Source organism: Rana temporaria, chromosome 7 (assembly GCF_905171775.1).
Source record: "Rana temporaria chromosome 7, aRanTem1.1, whole genome shotgun sequence".
Classification (NCBI taxonomy): Eukaryota; Metazoa; Chordata; class Amphibia; order Anura; family Ranidae; genus Rana; species Rana temporaria.
Window position 1 is genome coordinate 75,015,481 of NC_053495.1, and position 26,518 is coordinate 75,041,998.

At 46.5% G+C, this 26,518-nt stretch overlaps 1 protein-coding gene across 1 annotated transcript in view; it reads right to left on the reverse strand.

Moving 5' to 3' along the window:
* CACNA1I (calcium voltage-gated channel subunit alpha1 I) overlaps window positions 1–26,518 on the reverse strand; it is a 2,078,868-nt gene that overhangs the window by 1,961,299 nt on the left and 91,051 nt on the right. The window contains 1 exon segment of the mRNA XM_040359583.1: window positions 23,998–24,131. Coding sequence (XP_040215517.1) covers window positions 23,998–24,131 — 134 coding nt within the window.

The window sequence follows — 26,518 nt, forward strand, 5'->3', positions numbered from 1 at the left end:
ACTTCGTTCTGCCAAAGTGTTTACAAAACTTGACCTACGGGGGGCATATAACCTGGTCCGTATTCGTTCAGGAGATGAATGGAAAACCGCCTTTAGAACCAGATATGGACATTTTGAGTCCTTGGTCATGCCTTTTGGTCTCTGCAATGCCCCTGCGACCTTTCAGCACTTCATAAATGATGTTTTTCGAGATCTGTTGGACCAATTTGTCATTGCTTATCTGGATGACATCCTTATCTTTTCTGATAACCTGGAAGAGCACCGCAAGCATGTTTGCATTGTCTTTGAAAGATTAAGGCAGAATCGACTTTACATCAAATTGGAGAAATGTGAGTTTGAACAAACCCAGATCCAGTTCTTAGGGTATATTATTTCTCCAGATGGTGTGGGCATGGATCCTGAGAAGATTAAAGCAGTGGTAGATTGGCCTGCCCCCGGAAACATTAAGGAAATCCAACGATTTGTCGGGTTTGCCAACTTTTACCGAAAATTTATAAGGAACTTCTCTAAGGTGATAGCTCCAATTACCCAGCTAACAAAGAAAGGGGTGCCCTTTGTGTGGTCATCTGAGGCACAGGCTGCTTTTGGAAAGTTAAAAACTCTTTTTACTTCTGCACCAGTATTGGTACATCCCAATCCTGAATTACCTTTTATAGTGGAAGTGGATGCTTCAAACTCTGCCGTGGGAGCTATCCTCTCCCAACGACATGGTGAAAAGATGCAGCTACATCCTTGTGCTTACTTTTCTCGTGTAATGTCTTCAGCCGAAAGAAATTATGACATTGGGAATAAGGAGTTGCTAGCAATTAAAGAAGCATTTTCTGAATGGAGGCATTTGCTGGAAGGCGCTAAGCATCCTGTAACCGTTCTCACTGATCATAAGAATCTGGAATTCATTCGTTCTGCCAAGAGATTGTCTTCTAGACAAGCACGTTGGTCATTATTCTTTTCCAGGTTCAATTTTATTATCTCATATCGACCTGGGTCAAGGAATGGTAAGGCTGATGCCTTATCACGAATGTTGTCTGGGCCTCTCCAGGAAGACAACTCTGAATACACAGTCCTGCCTCAAAAGAACTTTCTAGGTGTCACAAGTTCTAAAGCATTCTTGAGTCTTCTCAAGGAAGGGTATGAGAATGACCCACTCCTCAAAGATCCTCCTATGAACATCATCCTTGATTACAAGAATGGCTTCTGGACTCAAGCACATCGCCTCTATGTACCTGAAGTTGCTCGGGTTGAAGTCCTCAAGTTGGTTCATGACTCCAAACTTGCTGGACATTTTGGAGTTTCTAAGACGGAGGAACTTTTATCCCGTTCCTTTTGGTGGCCTGGGTACAAAAGAGATGTCAAAAGTTATGTAGCCTCGTGCCTGGTCTGTGCTCGCAATAAGACACCCCGAGCTTCTCCTTTGGGGTTGCTCCAGCCACTCCCTGTCCCATCAAGACCATGGGGATCAATTTCTATGGACTTTGTGGTTGATTTACCCCCCTCTAAAGAAATGACCACTATCTTGGTTGTTATTGACCGCTTCACTAAGATGGCTCACTTCATACCAGTGAAGGGGGTACCCTCTGCAGAACAAACTGCAGAGTTGATGGTTCGAGAAGTCTTTAGACTACATGGAATTCCAGAAGATGTAGTTTCTGACCGAGGAGTACAGTTCACTTCAAAATTTTGGAAAAGCTTTTGCTCAGCTTTAGGAGTAACAATTAATCTATCTTCTGCTTTTCATCCTCAGTCTAATGGTCAGACCGAGAGGACCAATCAAACGTTAGAGCAGTACCTCCGATGTTTTGTTAGTCCACCCAGTCATCCTGAAGATAACTATCTTCCTACAGCGGAGTTTGCTTATAACAATTCTAAACATAGCTCCACCTCTCAGACCCCTTTTTTCCTAAATACCGGGCTTCATCCAGCTTTTATCCCTGATCTCCCTATCTCAACTCCAATTCCTGCTGTTACCAACAGATTAACTGCTTTACAGGAGATCCAGGGAAAATTGATCGAGACTTTGAGGGAAGCTCAGGAAAGTTACAAGAAGGCTGCAGATAGACATCGCAGAGCACTTCCTACTTTTCATGTGGGTGATCAAGTTTGGTTATCTACTAAAAATCTGAAGGTTCATGTTCCATCTGCAAAGTTGGGACAAAAGTTTGTGGGACCTTTCCAGATCTTGGCCCAGATCAACCCAGTTGCCTTTCGCCTAAAACTTCCAGCAAGTATGAAGATTCACCCTGTGTTTCACATTTCGCTACTTAAACCTTTTCACGAAAATACTTTTTCTGGAAGAACACTTCCACCCCCTCCACCTGTTGAGGTACAGGGTGAGGAAGAATACGTGGTGGAGAAAATTCTTGATTCCAGGATCTATAGGAACAAATTGCAATATCTGGTTCAATGGGAAGGATACGGGACAGAAGAAAATTCTTGGGAGCCTGAGCAGAACGTTCATGCTCCTAGATTAACAAGAGAATTCCACCAGAGGTTCCCTCACAAACCAGGCCCTAAGACGTCCAGTGGACGTCCTGGGAGGAGGGGAGTACTGTCAGGACCTGGATTTGAACCTGGGACCTCAGCTATGTCTGGCAGTGAACCTTCTCACTGAGCTATCTGGGATGCTGGACAGCTCCCTGTCTGATCTGCTGGACAAACCCATCTGATCCATTGAACATTCCTGCCTTGTGTCTTGATTGTCTTGAACCTTGAACCCCTTGCTCCTCCCACGAACTTCCTGATATAAGCCATGTCTCTGCACTTCCTCCTTGCCAGAATATTGTGCTATCTCCAGCCTATATCTCGCTCCTGTCTTCCCTGCTGCCGTCCATATTTGCTACTGCTCGTTACCGACCACTTGGCTTGTTATCGACTACGCTTCTGCCTGATCCCAACCTACAAATACTTATTACCGACCCCTTGGCTTGTTATCGACTACGCTTCTGTTTGATCCTCACCTGCTTATCTGCTATTGTACCCCGGCTTTCTCACCTCCTGGTGGGGCAATCCTGAGGACCGCGACCTGGCGCTAACACGCAGCAAAATCCATCTTCACCTTCAGAAGCTCTGGTGAATACCGGTTAGCGCTTAGATTCCGCACCTCAGGTGACCCCGTGTCATCAGCCAGGGTGACCTGTTCTGCTGCTATAGCTACTGGCCTCTGAGCCTGACTCCAGACCGTGACAGTCATACTTATTTTCAGTCTTAAAACGCTGGGGTTTCGGAGATTACTTTTTGGGACTTCTAAGTGCACTTTATTCTAATCCGGAAGCTAGGATTAAGCTCCAGGGATATTATTCGGATCCCATCCATATTGCTAGGGGTACGAGGCAGGGGTGTCCTCTTTCGCCTCTAATTTTTGCCATAGCAATAGAAACACTGGCAATAGCCATCAGATCGGATCATAACATTGAGGGGGTCAGATGCGGACAAGTGATGCACAAATGCGCGCTTTTCGCTGATGATGTCCTCCTCTTCATCACCTCACCAAATACTTCCCTTCCCGCCATAAATAATCTCCTTGACATCTTTGGAACTATATCCGGCTTGAAGGTAAATATGTCTAAATCTCAGGCCCTAAATGTCTCGCTAACGCCTACTACGGTCGCTCATATACAGTCCTCTTTTAGATATAAGTGGAACTCTTCCTCAATTCGTTATTTGGGGATTGATTTGACCCCCAAATTTGACCAATTGTATGAAGCTAACTTTCCCCCGATGTACAGGAAATTGGTTAGTGATCTTCCAATAATATTTCTTGGTTGGGTAGGGTTCACTCGATTAAGATGACTTTGCTTCCGAGCCTTCTGTATTTATTTAGATGCCTTCCTATCGGAATTAATAGGGGTCATCTTAAATCCTTCCAGGGGAAAGTGATCAAATTTGTCTGGGGGCATAAGGGTTATAGGCTCTCCCGTGCAGTCCTCTTTAGCCCTAAAACGAGGGGGGGGTGGGTCTTCCTGACCTCTTTAAGTATTTCCAGGCGGCAAGATTAGCTCAACTCTCAATGATATACTTTAAGGAGACCCTATACAGGAGCCAATTGGTTGATGTGTGGAGAGTCTTTAACCCAGACCAACGGGACTATACATTTTTTTTTCCCCGGTGCATGGGACCTATTCGAGGATTGACCACATACTGGTGGACCATAGAACGTTAGATATAGTGGTAGAGACGAAAATAGAAACCATGACGATTTCTGACCACGCCCTGGTTAGCATCTCAATAGACATCCCAGGAAACCAGAGGCTATTCCAAAACTGGAGGCTAAATGAACATCTGCTGATAGATGAAACCAGTCTAATAAGGGTCAAAAAGGAGCTGGAAGAGTATTTCAGGCTAAACGTATCAGAGGAAGTCTCAGTAGCAACATTGTGGGATGCACATAAAGTAGTGATAAGAGGGATCTTGATCTCGGAGGGAGCAAGGAAAAAAAAAGAAAAAAGTCGTAAAAAAGAAAAATTGATAGAGATCTTCTTGCTAGAACAAAAACATAGGAAAACGGGAAAGCCACGAGACCTGTATATGAACTTGGTCAATAAACGTAACGAACTAAAAGAACTTTTTGACCAAGAAACCAGAAGGGATTTCAATTTAATAGCAAGGGAAAGATACATGTGGGGGAATAAAACAAATAAAGATCTAGCAAGGATGGTGCAGAAAAAGAAATAAAAAAATTACATAGATAAAATTAAAAACGGAAAAGGAGAGGTGATGCATACAACAAAAGATATAGCAGAAACCTTCAGAGTATATTACGAGAAACTGTATTCGGTGGAACAAAAGAACGGACAGAAAGGGGAAAAAATAAATAAAATCGTAAAATTCCTGAAGGAAGCAGGGCTGTCGAAAATAAGTAGAAGTGAGGCATCAGTGATGGATAGGCCAATAACGGAAAAGGAGATTGAGATGGCTCTTGCTGGCTCAGCCTCAGGTAAAAGTCCAGGCCCCGACGGCTTCACCATACTGTATTATAAAAAATGTAAGAAGATCCTTATACCAAAACTATGCCAATACTTTAATGGATTAGGGAAAAATTTTGACCTTGGCAGAGAGGCCTCAGAGGCAATTATTACGGTCATTCCCAAGGAGGGCAAGGATAGTGGGGACTGCACAGGGTATCGACCAATATCTTTGTTGAACAATGATATAAAACTGTTCGCAAAGGTGCTGGCCGAGAGAGTCAAACAGGAAATGATAAATCTGGTACATCCAGACCAGACAGGGTTCATCCAAGGAAGAGAGGGGAGGGATAACGGAGTTAGAGCATTACTGATAATTCAAAAAATGAAAGCGATTGGGTCCCCAGGTCTACTCCTGTCTATAGATGCAGAAAAGGCATTTGACAGGGTAGACTGGGGACTCATGCTATTTACCTTGGAGGAAATGGGATTCGGGCAAAGGATGAGGGAGTGGATAGCGACGCTGTATCAGGAGCCCAGGGCAAGAATAAAAATAAATGGCAGCCTTTCCCAAGCATTGACAATGAAAAATGGAACAAGGCAGGGATGCCCTCTGTCGCCACTCCTGTTCGTGCTCTCCCTGGAACCACTGCTGGCCAGGATACGCAACTGCCCTGATATTGGAGGAGTTCAAATAGGGGAGGACGAACATAAACTCTCTGCGTTTGCAGATGACGTCCTCTTCTATTTGACAAACCCCAAAACCTCAATTCCAAAGCTATTGGACATATGTACGCAGTATGGAGAAATATCAAATTTTAAAATCAATGTGGCCAAAACCGAGATTCTGAGCATTAATATAAACAGGCAAGATGAGAAGGATCTTAGAATGGAGCACCGATTTCCTTGGGTAAAAGAACTTAAGTATCTTGGCATTTTCCTAGCAAAATCAATTAAAAAAATGTATGCGATAAATTTTATTCCCTTATTAAACAAAATCAGGAAAGAAATAGGAAAGGTAAAAAATAGACCAATATCCTGGATAGGGTGAATTAATTACTGTAAAATGGTCATACTTCCAAAAATTACCTACAGGTTTCAGATGATACCTATAAGTTTGCCTGGAATACTCTTCTCAGCTCTTAAGAAACAGATTATGAATTTCATCTGGAAGGATAAGAAACATAGAATTTCTCTCCGGACCCTAAGACAACCAAAAAATAAGGGGGGACTAACAGGACCTTTAAGAAATCTTGGAGCTACGCTGAAAAATTAAGGGAGGTGAGTTAAGAAAACCCCCCCCCCCCAAAAAAAAAAAAAAAAAAAGGGAAAGTAGGTGGTATCAGAGATTATTCAGGTGAGATAGGGCGAGGGAGGGAAGGGAAAGGGGAGGGGATAAAACTGTAGATCTCATACTATATAAAAATTAAATAACCAATGACTTATGTATTTATATAAGGGAAAAAAAAATATATATGAATAAGAAAAGCAAACAAAGTAATAGAGACACACTAATGATGCGAAACCAAAACTAGAGACGCTAAGGGCTGGCAAACAGAACATGAGCGTATAAACGCATACTCTTATGAAGTTGGAGTCTGAAGTGTATAAAAAAAAAAGTCAGTGTTAAGATCATAGGTTTACCACAGTCGCTCCAGATAATTGAAAAGGCATCTCCTACCGCTCTCCACTATATCAGGCTGCGGGGGCAGACACGCTCGTCTCCAGCACTGTCAGCGTCCTCACTCACGTTACTTAGCTCCTCCCTGACTAGTTTCGTCATTCGACATTATCAAAGGGGGTTCCCTTTGATTATGGAAGGGGAAGATAGACACCGTACAGCTGGACTTGGGGCTCCTGCGGAGAGACCTGGACAGTATTCGGGAGCGGCTTGGGGAGGCGGAGCGGCGGGTGGGAGACACGGAGGACTCCACTCGGGATCACCGCGCATCCATCCATACCCTTCTGGTGAGAGTGAAGGCCCTGGAGTCGAGAGCAGAGTCCAACCTCCGGGTGGTTGGACTCCCGGAGGGGGCTGAGGGGCAGGATCCGACCGCGTTCACCGAGACCTTTTATTTTCCCCTTTTTATTGTTTTCATTTATATTACAAGATGTATGTAGATCCCCTGTTATCCGATCTTTTTCCGTGGGTCTGGGGTGGTATCCTCCCCGCAATGCTCTGCTAAGCCGATTGTCTGATATCTTTGGCCTTTCGGGTGGGTTGCCTTGGCATTCGATTCAGTGGAATGGAATTACCTGTGGGAGGTCCTGCGGCGGTTCGGTTTTGGTCCCAGGTTTATATTGTGCGTGCAGGCCCTGTACAGGTCGCCCACTGCTAGGGTCCACACGGGTTCAATCCTGTCCCCGCCCTTTCGCCTCTAGAGGGGCACGAGGCAAGGCTGCCCCTTGTTACCTGCCCTTTTTGCTCTGGCCATTGAGCCCATGGCGATTCTTCTTCGATCTTCCCTGGCGGTTTTGGGTATCCCTATAGGTCCGGTCCAGGAAAAAATCTCTCTATATGCGGACGACACTCTGCTATACCTGCGCAATACCCCTGATTCCCTCAGAGCGGCCCTGGCACTTATTGATACGTTTGGTAAATTCTCTGGCGTGTGTATTAATTGGGGGAAGTCTGACATTTTTGCTCTACACCCCTCGGAGGCGTAGATTTCGGCGATGGGTTTCACAGTTCCGGTATTTGGGAGTGGAAATCCATAGGGACCTGAAGCAGTTCATTCCCCTTAACCTGACTCCGATCTTAACCCTCTTGACTCAGATGCACTGCCTGGAAGACACTACCCCTTACCCCGGTCGGTCGGGTTAATCTGGTCAAGATGACCGTCCTGCCGAAATTTTGGTATATTTTTAGACAGACCCCTGTGCCTATTCCAAATTAGTTTTTTAGGAAACTACATAGCCTAATTACCTCCTTTATATGGAATGGGGGTACCCCCAGGATTGCCAATTCCACTCTGCAACTGCCGATCACCCTTGGTGGATTGGCCTTGCCCTGTTTCCAGAAGTACTATTGGGCTGCGGTCATGGTTACGCTCAGATGGTGGTTATCAGAGGAGCCAGCTAACCCAGCGCCTACTCTTGAGGCTGCGTTGCTTGGATCCTACTCTGAGCTGCGTAATCTAATGCACCGGGGACCCAGGTCCAGCCCTAATATTACCCCCTCAATGAGGACTACCCTGAAGGTGTGGGAGGTTGTTCGGACCAAGGTTCAGAAGCATAATGGCTGGTCTCCGCACACTCTGTTGTGGGGGAATCCCCAGCTACCGCACTTTCACTCTATCCCTGATCCTGTTCTATGGGCCCCGATTTGAGGTTAAGACGCTTGCAGATGTGGTTTCGGCGGGCGTACTCCTTACCTTTGATGAGTTGAAGTGGAGGAGGGGGCTGCCGAACGAGGAGGTTTTTTAGATACCTTCAGCTGCGCAATGCCTTCAGGTCTCAGTTCCCTGGACTGGTGGTGGTGGAGACTACGGGGGTTGAACGTCTGCTGGATGCAGCAGATGAAACCAAGCCCTTGTCTGCCCTGTACTCTCATTTAGTGGGTTTAGACACCTCCAAGGTCTTTCAGCTGTTTTCGGTTTGGCAGGCGGATATCCCGGCGCTGGCTGATGATGACTGGGAGGAGGGGATACAGCAATACCTCTCCCTGGTGGTTTCTGCTAGGGATAGGTTTCTTCAGGTCAAATTTTTACATAGAGCTTACTTCTCCCCCCAGCGCCTGGCTAGAATATACCCGCAACGAAGCCCCATCTGCCCCCGGTGTGGTGGGGAGGAGGGATCCTTTTTTCATGTTGTCTGGTCCTGTCCTGTGATACAGTCTTTTTGGCAGGGGGTAGTGTCAGTCAGTCATTAGAATAAAGAAGCTCTTTATTTTCTTTGCAGCTTTTTACGCTAGGAAGGCAATCATAAAACGGTGGAAGGAGGCCTCTTCCCCCTCAGTACAGCAGTGGAAAGCTTTGATCAATGGGGCCCTTCCTCTGTATAAACTCACGTATCTAATTACCCCAGGAAGTTTGATAAGGTCTGGGCGGCGTGGGTGCAGGAGGAGCAATTGGATCTGGCCTAGGTGGACGGGATGTCAGGAGTACCTAATTGTAATTGTCCTCTCTCAGTACTACAGTTGACTGAGGTGGGAGCCATGTGGGAAAACTCTAGGGTGCACCTCTGGACATAATTCTCTCTGTGTTGGGAGCTGTGGGGCTTACCTCCCCCTGCCCCCCCGTCTCGCACCTCTCGGTGCAGTGGTGGGGGTCTCCCCTTTTGCCCTGACATGGAAACTAATTTCCGCCTCGCCCTCCCCTTATCTGACACTTGTATGGTTCCCAATCCATGTATTCCTTGTAGCGGGGGTTTATGGTACCCTCCATTACTTTTGCATAATTGATTTATAATCTGAATGCTTTGCTTTGTACCACTGGCTTATTGTCTTCTTGAGAATGTATATTTTTCGAATGGATGCTCATCTCATTGTATTGTACGTAAAAGACTTTATGTACTCACTGCTGTCATTTTCCTAGCTCAATGTTTTACCATTGCCTGGTGACTGTTCTTTGTTTTTTCTTTTGTTCTTGTTGTTTTACATAAATAAAAAACCTTTTTGTTAAAAAAAAAAAAGGAGATTTGATATCAGACTTTGCTAACAGTGCGCCAAAACCAATTTTTTTTTATACGTTTTATAGCATCATCGAACTTCGCATATGACACGGATGATAATGAACTATCAATTTCATCATTTAATGACCCACCTTTGGGGAAGGATAGATGATGAATTAATCAATAAGAATTTGGCTCCTTTTTAGGTACAACACCCAAAGGAGAGATCCGAAATGTTTTGAAAGGAGGAGATAAAAAAGGACCAGCCACTTGCCCAGCTGAAATCTCTTTTATCAATTTATTTCTAACCACCTTGCAAATACTGATTTTAGGTTACTTGCCATGCTACAACCGGATCCAGAAAAAAACTGGAAGCTTGAAACCTAAAGAAAACCCTTCACTTAAAGCCTCCGCCTTCTCCTTGTCTGGGTATAGAAGCAACCACGGGTACATTTTTTCCAACTTCACCGGTGTTTGCGCTTTTTGTATTGTCCCTATGCTGAGCATGGGGGTAGGACCTTTTAAAACACTTTGTGAGTGGGTGAGTCCCAAAACAAAAAGAACATTCATGCCTGTAACGGCACAAATCTGACCACTTGCATTGCGACTCATTGAAGGCATAGCATATACCCTTCTTGTAAACTGATAAAGTATTTTGATTTGCTGGCAACGGTCTTGCAAAAACAGTTTTTTGCGGTGTAATTTGGTTTAACCATAAACCAACGTCCTTCATACCCCACTTGAGGTTATGATAGACCGCCATTTTTTGGCGGTACGATTCGTCGTAACTGTACCAACCAAAACCGCCAAAATTTCTATAGGCTTTAAGAATGATCTCGAGATGTTGGAATAAACCGCTACATTTATCAGGGAATTTTTCACCCATGATCGCAGAAAATATACAGAAACCCTGTAACCAGTTATGAAAGACCTTGGGAAGATTTTTTTTTATTTTATTTTTTTTCACACCATATTGTCATTATAACAGGTTATATCAAAATATGTTCTGCTGCTCCTCCTGAGTATGGCGATACCACATGTGTGAGACTTTTACACAACCTGGCCACATACAGAGGCCCAACACCGAAGTAGCAACTTCTAGCATTCTAGAAGCATAAATTACACATCTAATCTCTCAACCACCTATTACACTTTTGAAGGCCCTGGAGCACCAGGACAATGGAAACGCCCACAAAGTGACCCCATTTTGGAAAGCTAACACCCCAACGTATAATCTATGAGGCATAATGAGTCTTTTGAACGGTTCATTTTTTTCCAGATGTTTTTGGAAAATGTGGAAAAAAATAAAAACGCATTTTTTTTTTACAGAAAGTTGTCCATTTATAGGATATTTCCAACACATAGCATGTACATAGAAAAAATTACACCCCAAAATATATTCTGCTGCACCTCCTGAGTATGGCGATACCACATGTGTGAGACTTTTACACAGCCTGGCCACATAGAGGCCCAACATCCAAGAAGCACCATCAGGTGTTCTAGGGACATAAATTACACATCCAATTTCCTTACAATCTATCACATTTTTGAAGGGCCTTCATATTTCTAACACAGCATGTACATACCAAGAATTACACCCTAAAATACATTCTGCTGAGTAATGGTTAAAAAAAAAGAAGATTAACTGTGGTTTTAGTAGTGCAATTGTCCACAGAAGGAGAACCCTGATCCAGGCAGCAGGCAGAGACGTGATCACTGGTCAACGACAGTGAATGGAATTGTCCAGGCAGCAGGCAGGAATATTGTCCATAGTCCGTACAGTGCCAGCAGTGGCAAAATATTCGTCCTGGTAGGAACATGGTCCAAGTAGCGGGCCAGGAAAGAATGGGGACAGGGCTAGAGGCTTCTCCCACCCAAATCTCTTTGAAGCCTCCGGGCAACCAGACCCTAATCCGGGAATGAGAAAACTAAAAAATTATTTTTTTCATCCAGAAAAACAATTCTGGAGCCCCTCACATATGTGAGACCCCTGTGTTCCCACTAGTATAGCAGGGTAAAAGATCAATCCAAGGGGCAGGCAAAAAACGTGGTCAAACAGTCCAGGGTCAGTTCCAGAGCAGGCAGAGGTAGGTACAGTTTAGGGTTAGGCAAAAGAGTGGTCGTATAACAAGCCAGGGTCAGTTCCAGAGAAGGCAGAGGTATGTTTAGGGTTAGGCAAAAGAGTGGTCGTATAACAGGCCATGGTTGATTCCGGAGAAGGCAGAAGTATGTTTAGGGTTAGGCAAAAGAGTGGTCGTATAACAGGCCATGGTCGGTTCCGGAGAAGGCAGAGGTATGAGTGCAGTGGCATAAGGGGTGTGGGGGGAAATTACAGGAAATTAGAATTGCGTTTACCATACGTCCCTAATAATGTAGAAACGTATGGTAACGGCGGAAACATGATCCAATACAGAGGCCTGGTTGGGAAGGACAATCGGGACAGTAATACACAGTGTCTTTTCGAATTCCTCTTCTGGAGCACACCCGGCACCTCTTCTGATTTCTGTTGCCTGTTTCACGGGAGGGGGTTTTCTCAGGAAAGTGACGCTCGTGGAGTCTGCTCACAGAATCAGAGCGAATATTTTCCGGTGGGTTTTCAGGGTACAAAAGGGCGGTGATGACTTCTTCTTGATAGTCCAGATATGATACGGGGTTCTCTGATGATTTTTTGTAGATTACATAGGAGTTATAAAAGGCCAAACTAAAAAAATAAATGGACACTTTCTTGTACCAGTGGCGGGATTTTCTTGTGGGCAGGTAGGGTTCTATCATCTGGTCATTGAAGTCCACTCCCCCCATGAACAAATTATAGTCATAGATGCATTTTGGTTTTTGGATTGGGCCGGTTCTTTTGGGGACTTCCACGCAGGTGTCGTCGTGGATTGATGTAAGCATGTGGACGTTCCGTTTGTCCCTCCACCTGACAGCCAATATCTCCTGGTTCCTCAATGCTGCAGACTCCCCTCGTCTGAGCTTTTGATCCACCAGTTTTTGCGGGAAGCCTTTTCTGTTGGGTCTTATTGTGCCACATGCTGGGGTATTCCGAAGGTAAAGACAGCGAAACAGGGGCAAGCTGGTGTAGAAATTATCCACATAAAGGTGGTATCCCTTTCCAAAGAGTGGATAGATCAGATCCCAGACCACTTTTCCGCTGACTCCCATATACTCTGGGCATTCAGGGGGATGCAGTTGGGAGTCCTTCCCTTCATACACCATGAATGAGTAGAGGTACCCTGTGGCTCTGTCGCAAAGTTTGTACATTTTGACCCCATATCGGGCCCTTTTGCTGGGGATGAACTGCTTGATGCTCAGCCTGCCTGAGAATTTGATAAGGGACTCGTCCACAGATATGTTCTGTTCAGGGGTATATAATTGGGGAAATCGTTGAGTGAAAAAATTTAGAAGTGGCCGAATTTTATATAGCTTGTCAAAAGCAGGGTCATTTCGGGGAGGGCACTGGGCGTTGTCGTTAAAGTGGAGGAACCGCATAATTATTAAATATCGGGATCTTTGCATAAGGGAGGAGAAGAGTGGCATGTGGTGAATGGGTTTGGTGGACCAGTAGGAGTACAATTGTTTTTTTTTTTGAAAGTGCCATAGTAAACGTTAGGCCTAAGAAAATGTTGAATTCCTCAACGGTTAGTTCTCTCCACTCAAAGGGGCGGGCATATCTGGAACCAGGGTTGCTTCTTATGTACTGTTGTGCATAGAGATTGCACTGGGCCACAATGAAGGATAGCAAATCTTCGGTGAAAAGTAAATTAAAAAAATTAAGCATTGAAAAGTTTTCGGTGTTCACCTGGACACCTGGCTGGGCAGTGAAAGGGGGGATATTTGCTGCTCCGGAATTAGGGGGAAGCCACAGGGGGTTTTGAAGGCCATAGGGAAGGCTGGCATGGCCCCTATCCCTTTGGGGCTGAGATGACACCCTACTGGTGCCTGGGCTTTGTTGCAGTGGCACAGCGCTTGAGGCGGACGGCACAGCGCTTGAGGCGGACGGCACAGCGCTTGAGGCGGACGGCACAGCGCTTGAGGCGGACGGCACAGCGCTTGAGGCGGACGGCACAGCGCTTGAGGCGGACGGCCCTGCGCGTCTGGGAGTAGGCCGCTTCTCCACGCCAGCACCCCTTCTTTTCCTGGGCACACGTTCCTCTTCAGATTCTGAATCCGACCCACTGTCTATAACGGGTTTATAGGCCGAATCCGAATCGGACAGAGACTCCTCGCTGCTCTCATCGCTCATGGCTAGTAGACGCTGTACGGCCTGCTCACCGGTAAAGATTTTTTTTGCCATACTGGTGGCTGGTGAGGCTGTACTGCAGAGCACTGTGGTGGCACTGATGGACACAGGTGGGCACAGGCGGCACTTATGTGCACTGTAGTGGCACGGGTGTGGCTATGGTGGGCACAGGCGGCACTGGTGGGCACAGGCGGCACTGGTGGGCACAGGCGGCACTGGTGGGCACAGGCGGCACTGGTGGGCACAGGCGGCACTGGTGGGCACAGGTGGCTCTGGTGGGGCTCTGGTGTGCACTGATTAGCAAAACAGGCAGCACTGGTGGGCACAGGCAGCACTGGTGGGCACAAGCAGCACTGGTGGCCACAGGCGGCACTGGTGGCCACAGGCGGCACTGGTGGCCGCAGGCGGCACTGGTGGGCACAGGCGGCACTGGTACGGCACTGTTTTGGCACTGGTATAGGACTGTTGTGGCACTGGTGCGGCTCTGGTGACACTGGTGCGGCTCCGGTGACACTGGTGCGGCTCTGGTGACACTGGTGTGGCACTACTGGGCACAGATGTGGCACTATGGACACAGATGTGGCACTAGGTGGCGTTTTTGCTTTATTTACGTGACGATAATGCAAATGAGGACATACGCCGATTCCGAAATGAACGACCGCCCGGCGCTTTTTTTTTAAGTCGTTTGCGTTCGGCTTTTTCCGGCGTATAGTTACCCCTGCTTCTATGAGGCGCAGCCAATGTTAAGTATGGCCGTCGTTCCCGTGACAAAATTTGAATTTTTTACGTTGTTTGCGTAAGTCGTTCGCGCATACGGATGGACGTAATTTACGTAAACGTCGAAACCAATGACGTCCTTGCGACGTCATTTGGAGCAATGCACGCTGGGAAAATTTCCGGACGGCGCATGCGCTATTTGATCGGTGCGGGAACGCGCCTGATTTGAATAGTACACTCCCCCTAGCCGTGGAATTTGAATTCCGCCGGGGGATTTACGATACGCCGCCGCAAGTTTTGAGGTAAGTGTTTTGTGAATTACCCACTTGCCTCAAAAACTTGCGGCAGCGGATCTTACATCACATAGGTTATGCTGATCTAAAGATCCGCTAACCTATGTGAATCTGGCCCTCACTGTTTTTAGAACATGTGCAGTGATCAGTAATTTTTTGTGTATATTGTGTATTATTTAAAATGATGCTGTTATTGTAAACTCATCCGCACAGTGTTACCTGTTTTATAACAATTTATTATTACATCATTATGGACACACCTTGAAGGTGAGATTGCCATTACACGTGACAGATGGTTCTATACAGACAATAGCTGCAGGAACTCCCCCTTTCCGAGTCACCTCTTTTTTCCACCCCTACCCACCTCCCAGTACCGTCCCTTTTAGACAATATAGAACCAGGTATCATTTTGTGGTGCCAAGTAATTTGTATGGAATTTGGTAATATCAAGAAAAGCAGTAAAATAGATCCCCTGCAGGCAGCAGATCCCCCTAACAACAATGGACCACCCACAACAAAATTCCCCCCCAGCAACAATAGACTCCTAGCAGCATCAACAGATCTCCGCACAGCCAGCATTAAAAGACTCTTTGGCTGCCATCAACAATAGACCACTCCCCCAACAGTAAATCTCTTTTAGCAACAACTGACCCCCAGAAACATAAGACCCCCCCCCCCAGAAACAATAGCTCACCCACCAGCAACAATAGACCTTCCCAGCAACAACAGACCCCCCCTGCAAAAATAGATCCCCAGTAGTGAGCATCAATACCCTGCAGCACACCCCTGGTTCTATATTTATTCATATAAATTTATATGTCTCATTGCCTCCTTTCTTCAGGTGTCTTCCATTTTAAATTTTCAAGGTCTGATCATGTAGGGGTGGGTCTTTTCAATACATCTTTGTACGGATTGGTTGTCCATTTAATTTCCCTCTACATATATACACGGTCAGACCTTGATATTGGTGCTTAACTATGACTAAGCACCAATATATGGTGTGAAAAGCGTCAACTGTTTTTCCCTGTCTTTGCCGAAACATGAAGTGACTGTATTGGATTTTATTTGCCATTCTAGATACTAATAAAGATGCCTTCAATGGTGTGCGGCCATCCAGGACTTTTCTTTTTTCTCTCCTAAGTTGTTGCAGAGCCTGTATCTGAAAGTTTTAAATAGGGTGTGTGCCTCAGAGGTCTTGGGCTTGGAGCAGCAATTCTTTTCTAACCAAATCATCAGACTCAGAGGTTCCTGGAGGCGAGGTTGAGAAGCTGTAGGGCACCTTCTCAGATGGCCGTCACCTTTGACCCTGTTGGGTGTTTGGTTGCTTCACAGCAATGGCAAGGGAAATCTCTGTGAGCCTAAGCTGCAGAAAGAATTCGGTATTGGCCCATTCCTGAACATGAGAGCCCAGCAGCTTTCACAATTTGCTGATAGGCCCTTCTGTGCAGCTGAGATGCAATATGTGGAGCATGGCTATCACAAATTCATGTAATGTAGGCATTACAATATGTAGGTGGAGCCAAGTGTGGGTGTGGCTTGCGTGTGGGCAGGGGCACAGGGGCCCCCCCATGATCTCTCACTGCCTGGGGGTCTCATGGATTGTCAGTCCACCCCTGGGTGGTATTGACTTAAAGACAAACAGACTGTTTTACCAGATTCACTAAGCATTGAGAAAAATTCCCTTACTACCTTAAGTGCCTCTGTAAAAAAAAATGCGGTTTACTTTGCAAGGAAATATTACAAAGGGCTTTGTGAATGTGATACAGCTCTGTGACTTCCATCAGCCAAAAATGTTGTTTTATTTCCTTGTACATGATTGAGGATTCTTTGAAGTGAAATTTCTGCACGCTTTCCAAGCTAGTAAATCAACCTCAGTGCTTTTAGCCTCCATGTTACAGGCAGTGCCTCTTGCCTATGTGTTGCAGACAGTGGGCCAGATTCATGTAGCACTTACACCGTTTTTTTTTTAGATGTGCGGCGTAAGTGCAGATTTGCGCCGGCGGATCGCTGCGCCGTACCCAGAGAACCAGATTACGCCTCCAAATAGACTTCTTCGCCTCGGTGTAACATTTCAATGCCGGTGCGGCGTTGGCGCAGATTTACGCTGGTCGGATCTGGCGCGGCCATGGTTTTTGTGTTTTAAATATGCAAATGAGGTTGTTGGGCCGATTCACCAAATTACGAATGACCGGCGCAGGCTACTCCCGGTGCGCGGAACTGGAAATTCCGGCGCAAAGTTACCCCTCATAAAGCAGGGGTAACTTTGCACCAGACTTGCACAGGTCAGCTGGAGAGCAGCTAAAGCAGCAGCGTTACAGACGACCTGAGCAACAACACTTGCTGGACAACACATCTGTGTGCCAACATGCCAGGGGCAGCCCGTGGTCCTCGCACTATTGCGTCGACGGGCACGTAGGAGGGTACGGGAGAGGATATTCCGCACGCGCATTGACGTCTTTGCCATGGGGGAATTGGAGGTGTATCGCACCTACAGATTCAGCCGTGAGGCCATCCTGGAATTAACCAGAATCCTGCAGGATGACATCACCAGCAAGACACACCGCACACATGCAGTGCAGCCTCTGGTCAAGGTAATGGCAACACTGCATTTCCTGGCCACTGGATCTTTTCAGAGAACAAGTGGAGCTGTGGCTGGGATGTCACAATCCACCATGAGCAGATGTGTGCACCAGGTTGTCCCTGCAATCCTGAGACGCATGGCCAACCAAATCATAAAACCCACCCAGGAGGTCCATCGGATGAAGACAATTACAGATTTCTACCAAATTGCCAGATTCCCACGCACAGTGGGGGCCATTGATTGCACCCATGTGGCACTACAGCCCCCCCGTGACATGGAGCACATATACTGCAATAGGAAGCATTGGCATTCCATCAATGTACAGGTGATAGCCGATGCCCAATGCCTCATATGGCACGTCCGTGCCAAACACCCAGGATCCAGCCATGACAGCTTCATATACCATCAAAGCAACATCCCAACAGAATTAGAACAAAACGTGTACGGGAACAGCTGGCTGGTTGGTGAGATACATGGGTGACAGGTATGACTGCCCCCCCCCATGATGCAGACATCACGAGGGGCACATGCATGACTAACATCCTCCTGTCTTTTCCCTTCCAGGTGACGCGGCATATGCACTAGGACCCCATCTCCTGACTCCATTCCGGAACCCCCAAACCCCAGGAGAGAGAAGATGCAATGAAGCACACGCACGTACCCGTGGAGTGGTGGAACGCACATTTGGCCTCCTGAAGTCACGTTTCCGATGCCTGGATAAGTCTGGGGGTATCCTGTTGTATTCCCCAAACTTTGTGTGCCAGATCATCGGTGCATGTTGCATGCTGCACAACTTCGCAGTGAGAAGGGGCCTGGAGATTGACATACGTGATGACCTGACCCCCCAACCACACAATCCCCCCCCTGCCAGAGGCTACCCTGTCTGCTGATGGAAGAGCAGTCAGGAGATGCCTCGTGGAACGCTTCTTTTCACGTTAAACACACACATTAAACATGGCACAATGAGAATGCATGCATGCACACCACTGTGGTCCCTAGCACATACACCCCACATCCACATTGAATTGGATTAGACCAAAGTACCCCCCATGGTACAAGGGAGCAGCAACGCCGTGCCAAGGCTCCAATTATGTTGCTGTACATTTTCACACGGGTCGTGGGGATCACTTCTCCCCATTGACTGAGGGTGACAAACTTTAATGGCAGGAGTGTCACCCCCTCCCCACATTCACACACCATTCACACTGAAGCCTGCACTACTCCCCGTGTGCAGGGATATCCAAAAAAATACTCATAACCTGAGTATAAAATAAATAAAAAATACTCATAACCTGAGTATAAAATAAATAAAAAATACTCATAACCTGAGTTTAAAATAAATAGGCCAAAAAATCAACGGCCCTGACGTGGGCTCTTTCTTGTCCCTAGGGTTTTGGGGCGCTGTTGCCTGGTGCAAGCCGGGGCTTGGGGGGGCTGGTGGAGCTGGGGGGGCTGGTGGTGGAACCTCCCCCAGTCTCTCCATAGCTGCCTGCCTGCCCTCCATTGCCACGGCTAGCTGGTGGAGGTAGCTATTGGTGGCAGCCTGCATCCGCAGCCGGCGGATGGTAGTGCTGCGCTGCTAGCGCCGTGTCAGCCTCCCCTCCTCTCTGACAGCACCTGCCAAGCTCCGGACCTCAGCAACCAGCTCAGATGTGGTGTCCTGCAGGTCCCCCAGACATGACAGAAGGGCTGCCCCGTTACCCACAACGTCCTACAGGCTCTCGTTTAGGAGCCGACTCTGCCCAGCCTGCTGCGTAACGGCCTCCTTCACTGCCACAGTGCAGGCAGCCTGGCTCTCGGCAGAGGACGCCAGGCTAGCTGCGACCCATGTCAGATCCCCCGCAAGAGTCCCAATGTGGCGGGTCTGTCTGGTTTGGTCCCTTGCCAGACTGAACTCCAGCTCTGCAGGGACTCCCCTCGTTTTTTTTAAAGCCTTCCTCGGGGCAGGAGCGGCTTGAGGCCGGCTGGAGGGGCTGGCCCTGGAGGGGCTGGTGTTCCGTGAGGGGCTGGCCCTGGAGGGGCTGGTGTTCCGTGAGGGGATGGCCCTGGAGGGGCTGGGGTCCCTAGATGGGGAATCCCTGATAGGGATTGAGAGCCCTGAGGGGGTAACTCTCATGAGGGGGGAGGTTTGGGAGGGGCCAGGAATGGGGGTCTCCAACAACAAATAAAGAGTCTCCTCCTCTACCACGACCTGCTCCTCCTCCACTTCCTCCAGCACAGACGTAGGGGAAGTCTCCACCCTGGATGTGGTGGGTCAGTCTGCAGCCGATGATGGCCCAGCTCCATCCTGCACATCTGTGGAGGACACAAAACATTCAGATGTTGGTGGACCCACACACTTGACCCCTCCACACACACACACACACACACACATGCAACACACCCGAAAGAAGATAAAACACACTTGCCTCTTCTCAAGGGCTGATCCCCAGAATCAAAGCCCTCCAGGCCCTCCACCAGCTCCCTAGCCAGGAACCTGGCCACGACAAGGTCCTCCGGTGTCAGGGTGATCCTTCTGGCTGGTCCTCCTCCTGTTCCACTGGCATGCTTTTTTTGGGCCACCAATTTTTCTTTCACTAATCTACGCAGATCATTGATCTTCTTGCGGATGTGCTTGGGCTCCCTCTCCGCCACCCCCAAAGCATTGACCTGGGTTGTAATATCCGCAATAATTCTGGCTTTGTCAGCCTTTCCAGTGTAGGCACTCTGTGGCCCATAGAGGCAGTCCCCATGTTGGGAGAGGCCCTCGATAATTACAGCCCTCTCCTCTGGGCTGAAATTGGTCATCCGCCCACCTGAGGAATCTTCATCAGCCATAACTGCCCCTGCACACACTAGCAAACGACCTAGCAGGAAAAAAAATGCTTGGGTACATTTGCAACTGTAGGGCGGAAGTCTGGGCTGATTTATGGACTGGGCGTTGGCAGTGGGCCGGCGTAGCTCAGGGGTCACGCCGGGGCGCAGTTCTGAGCATGTGCAGATTGGGGCATTTACCCCCTGGAGGTCACTGCGCATGCGCGGTCTAAGATGCGCCCCGGCGTGACCCCTGCGCCACGGTCGGCACTTCATTTGCATAGGGTGACTCCCATTTGGCCTTACGCCGTCTAAAATCCGCCCCGCTGGGGCATCTTACACAGAAAAAATTTCATGAATCACCTAACTGCCTCTCCGCGCTGGGCCGGCGTAGTCTAAAAATGATGCGCTACGCCGGTCCAAATCTGCGCCATTGTACATGAATCTGCCCCAGTATCTTTTTCCTCTCCAAAACATTCAGGGCCTCATAGCTTTACCCCTTCATACTGTACACCATTTGAATTAAGAGTAAAGAAAAGATTGTAGGATTCATCTTCAAACAAATTTCAATCTCATTACTGTATATAATCTCTGTGCAAGCTATTCCCATTATTACCCTAAGCAATCCACATCATGCAATATTATCTTTCCAGCATATAATGGGTTAAATGCTATAACACTATACTAATACAAATATAACCAGTAAGTATCACAGCTTGAATCGTTGCTAATGCCGCCCTCCTGTCTTTTTTTATAATTTAAGATGTAGTACATCAGTCACCACACTAAAAACCACCACAAATTTAACTGACTTATTTTATTGATATACACTCACCATTTTGCACATTGAGGCATTGGCATAATCCCCTACATAGTGAATTAAATGTACTGCTCAAAGTTTTGAATAATTATTAAATTAGAAGAGAAGCATTTTATGTACATACAGACATTACCAGTAATAGTACCATAAAAACCACAAAAAAATGAAAATTAGAAGAAACATATGTAGATTACTGAAACACTCAATATACATACCTTACAGTTTTAAAACGGTATGCATTTTACCCATAATCACAATAACTAAAGTGTCTTCTTGCCACTTTTTAATTGGTATTTTTATATATACACGCACACACACACATTTCACCATTTGGATTTACTCTGAAAAAATTGCTTTATTTATAATTTTAGGGATTTCTTCCAGTATACTGGACACCTTTTCCTGATGAAGTGGCAATTAAAAGAGCCACAAAATGCACTGATTGTATGCTTTAATGTGTTCTTGTGAAAAATAAATAAATATCCACCTTCCAAAAGAATCTATTAATTTATTTATTTTATGGGCACCTTCGCTGACCACATATTGGTTCCACTTTGGGGCCTCATCCCTTCCAACATTGTTTACTGGAACCTGATAGTAATACATGTGACCACCCACATTCTACATGGAGACACATTCTCCACATTTGCTAAACTAGTTTGCTTGACTCCAAGACTGGTATCCAGCATCCTTATGAATGTGGGTATATGCTTACCACACTTTTTGCTATACCTCCTGTACACGTAATACTGAACACTATCCCTTGATGCATCTCTCTCACGGCTTTTCCTCACTCTGCTCTCCTGGGGCACCACTGACTCATCTAAACCGTAAAGTCTCCAGTCTCCTTTTCTTTCTGTGTTCTGTAAGGCCGCGTACACACCATCGGTCCAAACCGATGAAAACGGACCGAAGTTCAATTTCATCGGTCCAAACCGTCCGTGTGTACGCCCCATCGATCTTTTGTCCTTCGGACAAAAATTAGAGAACGTGCTTTAAAATCGAACCGATGGACCGCTGACCGATAGGTCAAAACCAATGGTTAGTACACAAAAGCATCGGTTCAAAACCCGCGCATGCTCAGAATCAAGTCGTTGCATGTTTGGAAGCATTGAACTTCGTTTTTTTCAGCACGTCGTGTGTTTTACGTCACCTCGTTCTGACCCGATCGGTTTTTGGAACGATGGTGTGTACGCACATCAGACCATCAGTCTGCTTCAGCGGTGAACCGATGAAAACGGTCCGTCGGACCATTCTCATCGGATGGATCGACCATGTGTACGCGGCCTAAGGAGCATATGTTTAGCGGTGTAGATTTATTGCCCCCAGAACAGGGCTCTAGTCCTGCGGGAATGCGTGGGAACGGCGTCCCTGCACTTTTTTCACAGCAGGAACGCAGTTCCCTTTGCAGGACTAGAGCAGCCGAGCCGCCCGAGCCAATCCTTCACTAAGCGGCAATGCCCAGCTCGAGTCACTGTCAGGGGCCACCGAACCGTAGTAATCCTTTATGTTACTGGCCGCTTCCTGTATATGGATTCATCAGGTAGTGTGCGGGTATTCCGTCACTTCCTCAATGCCGCAATGTCTCCTGGGAGCTTTTGTCATTGTTTCCAGGAGACATTGCGGAGGTCAGCCGCGAGTTATCGCGGGACTTAGAACGAACTTGCTTAAATACCTGCACACTACCAGATGAATCCATATACAGGAAGCGGCCAGTAACGTAAAGGATTACTAAGGTACAGTGGATCGAAACATGCAGTTTAGTAATTATGCATATGACCGTATCAATTTTTATTTATTTTTTGGTGGGGGAGTGGATCTTGGGTGGGAGTTCCCACACTTTTTTTCCCCAGGACTTGACCCCTGCCCCAGAACATCTACAACAGTCTATTCTTCACATTGAAAATAACCCTGTATGCCTAAAAACAATATTCTCCAGGCTTTCAAAAAAATTCAAAAGTGCTTTCTCACGAATAGCCTGATAAACCTGATCAGAGAGCTGGGGTGTGTAGTTCTGCAAAAAAAAGCCAATGATTAAAGAAGTTTTGAAAATTGGAATAGGCAGGGCTTTTTTTCCCAGGGGGAAATCCGTTCCACCACCTCTGGCTCAGACCCTATGGTGCCTGCTCACCAAAATCGCCTGTAAACACAGAAGTCTGGTTTCTGTGTTTACAAGTGACAACTCTGCACTCTGTATGTAATGCAATACTGGTATTTAATGCCCCTTTAAGACCCTTCTTCTGTTCGTGAAATTTGACTGACCACACCCACTATTTGATGTGATTTGGAGGGTGTGTGTAGGGGGAGGGGTTTTGTGGCATCGTGGTTAAGTTCCAGCACCTATTGTTTGAAAAAAAAAAGCCCAGTGAATAGGAATATTTGTGCTTGTTCCTTTCCCTGTAGCCAAACTGTATTTAACCCATGCAGTGTGGGGGAGGGGGGGGGGCTGTATGGGTAAATCTAAAAGCAGCCTGGCATTAGAAGACAACAGAGTCTGGTGGTGTTGGGAGGTGGGGTAGATTAATTTTTGGGATTTTATTTGCTGTCTGGTCTTGTTTTTATTTTTTTTACATGGTTACAGTGTTAATTTAAGTCAAATGTGCACTCTGCTGTAAGCCACAGTAATTGTTTTACTGTAGCCATGTAAAGTGCTGTAAGCCTCAGTTTACTTTAGCTAACTTGCATACAGCCAATGCATTCTGCACAGTTTAATTAAAATAAGCCTGGAAGTGCATTAATACTTTTTAGCTTTTTTTTGTTGTTGTTTATTTGCTTTTGTTAATATTCTCTTTCTAACAGTCTGGCTAGTACCATTAAATTGTGACGCGTGCTAATAGTAATATCAATAATGCTAAAAGCATGATTCATACCATCCTATGTTCTAACACTACAGGGTCTCCAGCTCTCCAGTAATTTGTTTACTTCTTTAGTATTTGAATAAAGCTGTCACCACAAAGCTCTCTTTTCTTTAATCTCCAACATGGCTTAATGAATTCTGCTCGGTTTTAATCTGCTCATTAAAAAGCATGCAAACTCTGACTTACCCAGCCATTACAATGAAGAAATCCAATCTGTTCCATGTATCTCCAAGGTAGCATTTCTTCCCAAAAATCCCCAAGGCCACCATTTTCACCACCATCTCCATTGCGAAGAAAATAAATATGAAGTCATCAAATACCTGACATCATTGACAGGACAGAAAAGAAATAGGTTAGGAATATAGCAAGAACTTGCCAAAATAACTTCACTTTTAAAAAAAACTCTTACTTTGAATGTATCCAAATCCAAAAATCTAATACAGCTTACCTGTAAAATCCTTTTCTTGAAGATACATCACGGGACACAGAGCACTGGTAATTACTACATGGGTTATAGGCCACCTTCAGGTGATGGACACTGGCATAATCAAGACTAGAAGCCCCCCCTATATAACCCCCGCCCACATGGGTAGTGCCTCAGTTTTGTAGCACAACAATATATAATAATCCGAAAAGAGGGGAGGGACTTTGGTGTCCCGTTATGTACCTTCAAGAAAAGGATTTTACAGGTAAGCTGTTATAGAAAATCCTATTTTCTTTTAGTACATCACGTAGAGAGCACCAGTAATTACTACATGGGATGTCCCAAAGCAATGCCATCTGAAAAGAGGGAGACAAACAAACAAAGCAGACCTCCCTCAGACAAGAGAACCTATACTGCCGCCTGAAAAACACTGTGCCCAAAGGCGGCATCCTCCTGTTGACCCACACCTAGTCAAATTTCTTGAATGTATGAACAGATGACCAAGTTGCGGCCTTGCATACTCGATATATGGAGGCTTGGTGATGCACTGCCAAAAAAGCACTAACTGTCCAGGTGGAGTGTGCTCTTGGGACAGAAAGGCGGGACTTTCCCTTTTGAATCATATGTTTGAGTAATGATCTGACAAACCCATCTAGAGATGGATGATTTGAATGCTGCCTGTCCCCTTCTGGGGCAAACTGGAAACACAAACAACGTGACAGTTTTCCGTATCCGAGCAGTTGCTTCCAGAAGCTAACTGTAAAAGACTATTCCACTGCCGAATTTGGCTCTGGAAAAAATGAAAGCAGCAGAATATCCTGGTTCAAATGGGAACTGGATACTACTTTAGGCAGAAAAGATGGCCGGGGACGTAACCCCACTTTGTCCCTATGAATCACCAGAAATGGTTATTTACAAGATAAAGCTGCAAACTCTTCTTTTGCGTAAGTGCCGCGACCAAAAATACTATTTTCATTGTGACCGTGTCCAACGGGGCATCACACATTTGCTCAAAAGGAGGCCCCAGAAGGACTGACAAAGTCAGATTCAGATACCATAGGCACAGAGGTGACTCAATTGGTGGATTCATGTGCGTTACGCCTTACATAAAGGCCTGCACTAGGGAGTGAGAAGCATGAGGTTTGTAAAAAAAGAACTGGCAAGTTGAGACTTGACCATCAATAGTATTTAAGGCTAGCTTTATCTCTACTCCCGACTGTAGGAAATCTAAAAACCTGCTTATGCTATTTTTGAAAGGATGCCAACCCTTGTTTCCACAGCAGGAAACATAGGCTTTCCAAACCTTATAGTAGATAGCCCTAGAAGCTGGCTTCCGTGCATTAATTAGGGTGGTTACCACTGAGCCTGAAAGTCCCCGATCCTTTAGAGCAGGGGTGTTAAACTAAGTTTCATCATGGGCCGCATCAGCATTATGATTGTCCTCAAAAGGGCCGGTTGGTTCTGCAATATTAGATGTCCAGCGCATCCCCTCCCCTTACATTAGATGTCAAGAGCCACCTCACCATCAGAAGTGCACACCCTTACCTTATGCTGCTGCTGGGAAGACGCTGGATGCATTGCTTGAAAGAAGAATGTAAGGGTCTGGAGGAGGACCAAAGGAGGGAACATGAAATGGCCTGGAGGGTCGGATTCGGCCTGCAGACCTTGTGTTTGACACCTGTGCTTTAGAGCGAGAGCCTCAACAGTCAAACCATCAAATTTAGCGTTTGTAAGGCAGGATGGTATACTGGCCCTTGTGACAGCAAATCCTTGCGCAGTGATAGAGGCGAAGGATCTGTCCCTGCCATTGTTACAATTTCTGCATACCAGCACCTCCTGGGCCATGCCATGGCAACCAGGACCGCCCGTTTTTGTTACCTTCTGATCCTGTGCTGCAGGCACGGAAGCACCTGAACTGGAGGAAAACGCATAAATCAGAAACAACTGATTGTAAGGAGTTAACAAAGTATATGTCACGCAAGCGAGTGGGTCCCTTGTACTGGGCACAAACTTGTCTAGTTTTGTGTTGAACCTGGACACAGAAGATCTAAGTCCGGGATACCCCACCTACGGCAAATGGCCAGAAAGCCATGTGGGTGTAGGGACCACTCCCCTGGGAGCAACGGCTGGTGGCTTAAGAAGTCTGCCTGCCAATTTCCTACCCATGGGATGAACACCACAGATAGGCAAGGAACATGCTTTTCTGCCCAAACCAGAATACGGTTTACCTCTTTCTGGGCTGCCCAACCCTTGGTGCCGCCCTTGAGACTGATATAGGCCACC